General features: G+C 16.8%; 1 protein-coding gene across 1 annotated transcript in view; it reads right to left on the bottom strand.

Moving 5' to 3' along the window:
- Nucleotides 1–10,000, bottom strand: part of PGAL8A_00091500 (conserved Plasmodium protein, unknown function) — a gene marked incomplete at both ends in the record, with an annotated part of 15,227 nt that overhangs the window by 939 nt on the left and 4,288 nt on the right. The window contains 6 exons of the mRNA XM_028671721.1: nt 1–4,485; nt 4,695–6,664; nt 6,920–9,001; nt 9,197–9,393; nt 9,588–9,706; nt 9,796–9,908. The exon at nt 1–4,485 is cut by the window's left edge and continues 547 nt beyond it. Coding sequence (XP_028526033.1) covers nt 1–4,485; nt 4,695–6,664; nt 6,920–9,001; nt 9,197–9,393; nt 9,588–9,706; nt 9,796–9,908 — 8,966 coding nt within the window. The remainder of the gene's footprint in view (nt 4,486–4,694; nt 6,665–6,919; nt 9,002–9,196; nt 9,394–9,587; nt 9,707–9,795; nt 9,909–10,000) is intronic.

Below are 10,000 nucleotides of genomic sequence, written 5' to 3'. Positions count from 1 at the left end.
TTTATTATATCAACATATAAATAATCATTTAATAATTCTTCGTCTATATCAAAAAATATATTACTGATTTTAATGTTTGTGTTGTTTTTCATATCATTAGAATTATTTAAATTATTTAAATTTATTAAAAAAATTTTATAAATGCATTTATTTTTTTCAATATTTCTATGTAACATTTTCTTTTTTGAATTTTCTAACTCATTTAATAAAATTTTATAATCTTCTCTCTTTCTCATTTTTCTTTTATCTATATATATTTTTACGTATGTCTTTTTTTTACATAAACTCTCAATATAATTTTTTTCATTATGATACATTATTTTGTCTTCATCTTTTAAAAAGTTGTAATTTTCCTTTATTGTTTTCTTGTTTTCTTTATAAAATATTAATTTTTCATCGATTGATTCATTATAACTTGATTCTTCTGTATTTAATTCATTCTCGTAAGAATAATTTTTTTTATATTCATTTTCATATAATTCATCACTACTTAATTCATCAATATTAAATGTATATGTATTATATTTACTTTTTTCAGATTCAATATTACTAGACTCATTAATACTAGATTCACTCATACTGAATTCATTTTCATTTAATTCTTCTTCATGTGATACATCTGTGTGTATATCTATTGCTTTCATATTTTCTCCTACTAAACCTTCTTCATTCTCATATATTTCATTTTTTTTATTATATTCAACTTGATTAAAATTTATGGTTTCTGTGTGTGTCATTGATATATGTGACAACATATTTTTTGAAAAATAATTTTTGTTTATTTTTAGCTTTTCATTTTGGTCAGGAATATTAAAATTATTATTATCATCTAATAAACATAATTCCTTAAAAATATTTTGTTTTGATATATTATTAAAAGATAAAATATATTCATAAATAATTGAAAATAATTTCTTCCTATTTTTATTTTTATGTATTGGTTGTAATATTATTATTAAATTTTTTTTTGAATGAATATTTTTGCAAAAAAATTTTATTAATAGAGAAAAATTTTTTCTATCTTTTATCTTAAAATTTTCGTTACTTAACATTTTAAAATAATTATTTTCATTATTCAGTAGAACCTTCTCTTTTCTTATAGCGAAATTATGTTTTTTTTTTTTTTTTTTTTCTTCTATATATTCATTAGTAAGAATATTATTATAAGGATCATTATTCATAATGTTTTTATAATAATTTGTCTTTTTTTTTTTTAATTTGCATTTTATAAGTATGTTACAATTGAATGGATTAAATAAATCTATGTTAAAATGATATAAGCAACATGAATTATTTATAACTATCTTTTCTTTTATTTTTCTCTTAACAATATAAGATCCTTTTATTAAATATATAAAATCACCAAACAAATTATTTCTTACTATAAAATAACATTCTTGTGATGTTTTTAATGATGGTTGGTATTTAATAATTATCTTATTTTTACTTTTATCTTCAATAATACTATAATTAATCTTATTACTTAAATAAATGCATTTATTTTCTGAATTAGTTATTATTTCGTTATCTATATTTGATGGATATTTATTATCATTATTATCTTCAAAATTACATAATTTGCTTATAATATCATTATTATTATTATCATCATGATTATATGTAAAGTTATTTTTACTTAAATCCTTTTTTATATCCCTATTTGCACTTTCAACTATTTTATAATAGAAATTATCTGAATATGTAGAATTATTTGTATTTAACTGATTAACAAATCTTTTATTGTCATAATTAAAATCGAAATCAATATTTATTAAGCACGATTTAGAAAAGCAAGTTGAAAAATTACATATTGCTAATATATTTCTTAATTTTGCTAATAATATTAAAATGTAATAATTTATTCCCTCATTTTCATTATATATAAAAAAGAATCCAATGTTTTGATTACTATAATTAACATCTATATTTATATATTTTTTACAATAATTAATTAATTCTTCAAATATTTGTTTCTCATTCTGTTTAAAATAATTTTTAGATTTCTGTGTTAAAAATTCACTTTTATTTATATTCTCATCATATATATAATTCTTGTCATTCATATTTTTTACTGTATCAATATTTTTTTCATGTTTTTTTTGTAAATTTTCAAAACGTTTCATTTCTTCTTTTAAATCATTATTTTTATCATTTATTAATTCTTCTTCAATAGATGGATAATAAAAATTATAAAGTTCTTTTGCAATATTTGTATTCATATCTTGATTTGTCGTACTTTTTTTTTCTTTAAGGATATAATTCACATCATTAAATGTGTTATTTTCATTTTTTATTTCATTAAATGAAACTACTGAAGAATCTTTAGGGGAATCATTTTCATTAATATTTGATGATATATTTACAATATCATCGGTTGAAAATAAATTTGAATTGTTTGATGGATTTATATTTTCAAAATAATTTGGTATCTTTGGCTTGTAATTAATGCTATAAACATATATTTCGTTTTTTTGTATTTCAATTTGTCTTTTTTCTATATATTCATTCATATAAGTTAATAAAAAGTATTCCTCTTTTTTATTCCCATTATTTTTTAATACAATTTCTTTGTTTATCTTGTCCCCAATAAATGTTTCAAGGAATAAAATTTTTAATGGTTCACTTAATTCAATATTTATTATAATTTTATACCAAAAAAAATAATCAAAATAAAAATTATTTTGCTTACTTTTATCAATAAATTTATAAAATTTAAAAATAAGACAACCAACAAATTCTCCTATATGTACATTTTCAATAAAAAAATTATAAACTTTTTTTTGCTTTGGTAGCATTTCAATGGTTTTATCACCAAACAAAATAGATAAATCAGAATAAATTTTAAATTCACAATGAAAATCTAATTCGTTATAAATTTCAATTTGCACATTTTTTTTCATCCTATTTAATAAATTTACTTTTAGTATTTCTTTAGGAAAAGGCTTAGAAATGTTTGCTTCTATTTTAATTTTTATTTGATCTTCTTCATTTTTTATATTAGTTAAAATTAAAAAACAACTGCAAATTACTGATATAACGGAATAACACGTCACTTCAAAATGAAAAGTTTCTACATCTTTACTAATCTCAATATGATCCTCGCTATTAAAAATTTTATAATCTATTTTATTATTATTTTGATCTACTATTTCAGAATATTCACATTTATAAATAATATTAGAATTAGTGTAATTATATAATGGTGCATTTTTCTTTGATAAAAAAAATGCTCTTGTATTAAAAGTAATTGTTATTAATTTACTTCTATTATTAACATTTGCTATAATTTTATATAACTTATAGTAATTATCATCCATGTTATTACCTTTCTCTTTAAAATAAACATCTTTAATTTCTTTATAATTTAATGAGTTGGAAAAGTTATTTTTTTTTTTTAAAAGAATACAGTTATATTCAAATACACCATTAATCTCTTCTTTTATATTCAGAGTGCAATAACAATTGATATCGTCTTTAATTAAATTATATAAATTGTCTATATTTAATTTGTGAATTTCTTTCATATATTTATTAGGGTTAAAATTGTCAAATAATATAGAACTTTCCTTTATTGTCATTTTATCACTATCACATATAATATAAAATTTATTTTTGTATCTGTTTAAATCTTCTAAATAACTTTTTAAATATGTGTGAAATAATTTCTCATCCTTTTTTTTTAAATTACATAATATGAATTTTATACATTTCAGAAATTCTTTATTAACAGGACATAATTTTAAATCATAAAAAAAGCTAGTTAGTTCAGGATTCATTTTAATTGTTTCTTCTTCTTTTATATTATTTATATAAAATAAAAAATTCAATTTGCAAGTTGAAATAAGGAATTTTGTCTTTCTATCTTTAACGTAAAATAATAAAAAGCAAAAATAATAGCCACTTACAAAAGGAGAGAAATATAATTGTAATTTTTTTTTTTCATTTTCTTTACTGAAGTAGGAGAAATTATCTATATAAAAGCAGCTAAAATATTTTTCTTCTTGATTCAAATTATTTATTATATTTTTATTAATTAAAGAGCAAACATCACATTGATTATATAAATCATTATTTTTTTCATTTATAATATTTATATCTATTTCGAATGTTTCTTTTTTTTTTTTTTCTTTTTTTAAATCTTTTAAATATAAGTGATATATATTTGAATTAATTTCTACTTTTCTATTAGTATCATTCAATAAATTGATTTCTAAATTTTTATTTTCATAAACTTTACCTCTGAAATTAAAATATTTTATTTCACTATTATTTAACATTATATTTAATTGAGAAGAATTAGACCATATTTTACTTATTTCATTGCTGTTTTTTGAGTCATTTATATCATTTAAATTATTGCAATAATAAGTTTTTTCTTTTAAATTATTTTCATTCATATATAATTGTTCCTTTTCTATGAAATCCTTTTCAATCAATTTGATACAAATATATTTTTCATCATTTTTTTCATCAGGTAAGTAATTACTAATAAAAAAAAAAAAAATAAAATAAAATAATGTATATATTTTTCTTAATTTAAAATAAATAAATATGAAATATTCATTTAAATAAAAACAATAGACATAAACATTTTATTAAATAAAGTTAAATATAAAAAAAATTTTTAAATATACAAAATAAATGTGTATCATTATAATATATATATTGAGGTAAAAAAAAAAAAAAATCCTTACTCTTCTTCACGTAGAATTAGTACAGTGTAATTTTCAGTTTTACTAAAATAATTTTCGTCATTACTACTTTCATCAATTTCTTCGTTTTCACTTTCATTTTCTCCTTCATTTTTATCTTCATTCTCATCCTTAGAACTTTCATAATTACTAGAAGAAAGTGTTGTGAAAGAACTGTACTCATCAAAATTAGTCTTATAATCATGATTTTCTTCTTTTTTTCTATTTTTAGATGTTGAAATGTTTATTTTTGTGTTATAATTACAATTAAATATATTTTTATTATAATTTTCATTTATTTTTAATTTAATTTCTTCTGATTTCAGTGAATCAATAATGATATAATTTTTATCAATTTGATATTTGTTACACCCAACTAGGAATATATTATATTTACATTTATAATTATTTAAATTATATATTGTTATTATTCTTTCATTTTCTTTTACTTCACTATTAAGTACCTTTTTTTCATTTACATTATCATTACGAATACTTTTTCTTTTTTTTTTATTTCTTAGAATTTCTTCATTTATAAAATTTACATCATTTCTATATGAAGAAAAATCATCTATAATTAAATAGAATTTAGGTATATAATTAGGTAATATAAAATATATAGAAGCTAAAAATAAAAAAATATGTATATAATTAAATTTAATTAATATTTTTCTATTTATTAAATTATTTAATTTAATTTCATTAAGAATTAATAATAATATGTCTATATTATAAATATAATCTTTTTTAGATTTACAATTTTTTTTTATTTTATTTTTAAAAAATAAATAGTAAGGAATATGAGAAATTATTGTATAAATAATTATTACTAAATCTTTCAAATCATATATACTTGTTATTTTTCTTTTTTTTTTTATGTATTTTTTTTTTTTTTTTTTTTGTATATAAAAATTATGTTTATCTAATTTGTGATATGTATCACCATTATTATTTTCATTAATTACATCTCCCTTATATATATACTTGAAATCCCTCATTTTTATATATTTAATATTATTATAATGAAAATATAACCATTCAAATAATATATATTCAAAATTTTTAGAATTGTTAAACTTTTTTTGTTCTTTTGTTATTTCATTCTGAAATAAGAATTCTTTTATCTTTTCTTTTTCTGTCTCATTTTTATGATGTTTTAAGCTTTTCCCCTCCACTACTACTTTATTATTTTTAAAATTTTTAATATTTTCCTCCTTTAACAATTTGTCATTTTTATTTTCGTTATATACCTTATAATAGCTCAAATTATTAATTTGATTTAAAATATTTTTTAAATCGATGAAATTATTTTTATGAAAATCAAAGTAATTTAGCACACAACCATTTTCATCATTATTTATTTTTTTTTTATATTTATCATTTACACTATTTCTTGATAAAATTTTTTTATATTTATTTGTTTTAATTCTTTCATTATCTACCTTTTCATTGTTGATATTTTTCGAATATAGTTTAATTAATTTTGTATTTTTTCTTTCTTTTGTTTTTGTTTTTTCTTTAAGTAAACAAGTATGCTTGTTGGTCTCTTTATTATTATTATTTAAAACAATTAAATAATTTATTTTATGAATTTTTATGTTTTCATTTACTATGTTCTCTATGTTGCATAATTTAATTCCTCTCAATTTATTTAAAGAAGTTATGTTGATAGAATTAAATACTTTTTTATCTAATATTTCTAAAAATATAGTCAACCAAGAGTAGGAATATAATTTTAAATGTGTTCTGAAAATTTTATCAAAATAAAATATTTTTTTCTTATCTTTTTCATTCCCACATTTTAAAAAATCTTCTATTTCATCAATTTTTAGATATTCTTTTTTTTCTTTTTTTTCTTCATTATTATTATTTTTTATATAAAAATAATCTGGTATTTTATCTAAAATATGAAAAAAATATAAATCAACTGGTAGTAGATTTTCGTATACTATATGATCAATTAATAAACCCTCCTATTTAATAAAAAAAAAAAAAAATAATAAAAAATAAAATAATAAAAAATAAAATAATTAAAAATTAATAAATTTCATATATAAAAAAATAATGAAAGAAAGTTTTGTTTTTTTTTTCTTTTCCAAAAGATATGAAATAGAAAAGTAAAAAATGTCTTTTACAATTATATAATAAAAAATATACTCAAAAAAAACTAATAAAATAAAATGGTAATAACTAATAAAAAAAGAAAAAATGAAAGAAATAATTATTACCTCTTTTAAATTTTTTATAACACTTTTGATATTTTTTAAAAAAGTTTCATGAATACACTGAATTTTGTCTAAGTCGTTCATAGAAATATTTTGATAATATTTTAGTTCATTAAGTATATTTTGTATATTTCTATTTTGATTTAATAAAAAAATATCAGACATTAAATTAATAAAAAATATAAATAAATCATTTGTATTTTCTACTACATTTGGAAAATAATTTTTTTTTAATAAAATTTTTTGAAGAAACAGAAAAATATAATCGTTAATTATTTCGTTTAAATCAATTATATTTTTTTCTTCATTATAATAAACATTCGTTATATTATTAATTTTTAATTCTTTATATATACAAAAATTAGAATTCTCATAAGTGTTATTTATATTATTGCAATAAAAAGATAGTACAGAATTATTTTCATTTTTAAAGCTATAAGATAACAAATTATTTTCGTAATAAGTATAATCATCCTTATCATTGCAAATATTCTTATTATCAACTATAGAAGAAGAAATAGTTTTTTTTTTTATATTTGTTTCATCATTATTATTTTGGTAATCAGATAAATTATTTGATGATGATTCATTTTCTTCTAATTTTTTATGATTCAATTTATTTGACTTTGATAAAAAATGAATTTCATTTAAATTTGAATCATTTTTATCTTCTATTTTATCAAGAAAATAATCAATACTTTCATCGATATTTATAAATATTGGTATGGTATACTTATCATGATTTAAGACACTTATTGAAACATATGATTTGAATTTCAAATTTTGATTTGATTTACATTTTAAACAAACATTTATCTTTTTTATTTTCTCATTAATTTCTTTTCCTTCTAAAAAATCTAATGTTAAAGAGAAATTTTCAGCATATAAATTATCAAAATGATAATCTATTCTAACATAATTATAACCATAATTATATATATGAAAAGGAAAAATAAAATATTCGTTTAATTTATTGTGAATTATATTTATATAAGTAACATCAAAATATAATTTAGGACATATACAATTTAAAAGCATATAAACACAATAGTTTATTTTTTTTTCATTTTTTTTAATAATTTTTTCATTTGTTTCATTATTAATATCATTATTTACATAAACGATAGAAATACCCAAAATTTCCACATATCTTCCTTCATTAAAAACCTTTTTTAACCTTATCTCTATTTCTTCTTCTTTATTTGATTCTAATAATCCATATTCCTTACTTATATCTATTTCATACAATTGTTCTTTTATTTCCTTATTTTTATCTACTTTTTTTTCATCTTTTATAATCGGTAATATTTTGTCATTTATATCATCATCATTAATATTATTCCCCAAAAAATATTTTTCTTTTTGTTTTTCGCTATATATATATAATTTCCATTCAATATTTTTATCAGAAACATTTTTAATTTTTAGTGTTTTTGTTTTTTCTTTTTTAAAATAACTTATAAAATATTTATCAGTATTTGATGGTAATATATCTCTGAAATATAGATAAGAAGGAGATACATTTAAATATCTATTTTTTATTTCTACTTTGATTTTTTCATTAATTTTTTCATATAATACTTTATTATGTAATAAATTATTAAAAGTTATTTCTTTATATAAAACTTTATTGTAATAACTTTGTATACATAAAGAAATAAAACATTTTGATGGAATATTTATTTTATAAAAATTTGAAACTAACTTTTCGTTTTCTGAAAAATGAATATCAAATTTATATTTATTATTAGAAATAAAGTTGTATAGTTTTATAAAATTGTTATAAAAAAACTTTATGCATTCATCTGTTAAAAGATCTTCGCATTCTAAAATAGAAATTTTGCTGAAAATTATGTTCTCATTTTTCTCATAAGCATTTTTATATTCCTTATTATTGTATGTTAAAAAATTTTTTTTTTTTTTTTTATTAATTTTTAAATTTAAAAAATTTAGTTCATTTAAATTTAAAAAAATTGTTTCCTCACATAAACCTTTATTTAAAATATTTATTTCGTAATTTTTTAATTCGCAACTCTCCTGTTCAATATGTATGTTATCGCTAATTAAGATATTTGATGAGGTGCACTATAAAATATTATAGAAAAAATTAAAAAAAAAAAAAAAAAAAAATATATATTATAATGCATTATATCAATAAAGGATATATTAATATTTGTATTTTTTTTTTGTTCTAAATTTTATTCTACATTATAATTTTTATATAATACCAAAAGAATTTTTCATAATATATATATATATATATATATTTTTTTTTTTTACCTTTGAATTTACAGGTATAATTAATTTTTCGGAACCTCTAATAAAGAAAATAATTTTATCTTTAATTTTTTTATTTTCTTTTAATTTTAATAAAACTGTAATTTTAATTTTCTCGTTTTTATTTACATAGTTATATTTAGAAAATACATTTATACAATTTGGTTTATATATACATTTAAATAGAAGTGTTGAATCACCTTTTAAAAAAAAGAACATTAAAAAGAGGTCAGTAATAAAAAATTTATAAATTATATTACCTATAATTTGTAATTGCCTCAATATTTACTATATATGTTATATTAACTATAATACTAATAAACATAATTCTTGTATGTATAATTTATAATTTACAAAAAGAATTATTTTTTTTAATATATTGTATATTCATTACTTGTATTTATTAAATAAAAATCTTTTGTGTAACTTCTATTTAAAAGAATATTTTCAAAGTCTATCTGAGATAAATTAACTTTATAATCACATTTATTTATAAAACATTTACATTTTATACTAAAAAAAAAAAAAAGATAAATAAAATAAATTTACATTTTAAAGTTTAAAAAATAAAAAAAGAAAAGGAATATAAAAATATGTATAACCTTTTATATAATCTATTGTCATCCAAGTATATTTGAATGAATTCTTCTATGATATTTGTATTTTCACAGGCGAAAAATTTAACAGGAATTATTTTATATTCATTAGGGGATATCTAAAAAAATTGTTACACATATATATATATATATTTCTTATTTCTTATTTCTTATTTCTTATTTCTTTTTTTTTTTTTTTTTTTTTTTTTTT

This window comes from Plasmodium gallinaceum (genome assembly GCF_900005855.1).
Source record: "Plasmodium gallinaceum strain 8A genome assembly, contig: PGAL8A_v1_61, whole genome shotgun sequence".
NCBI classification, from domain to species: Eukaryota; Apicomplexa; class Aconoidasida; order Haemosporida; family Plasmodiidae; genus Plasmodium; species Plasmodium gallinaceum.
Note: the sequence above shows the minus strand (reverse complement) of the source record. Positions and strands in the feature narration are given on the sequence as shown.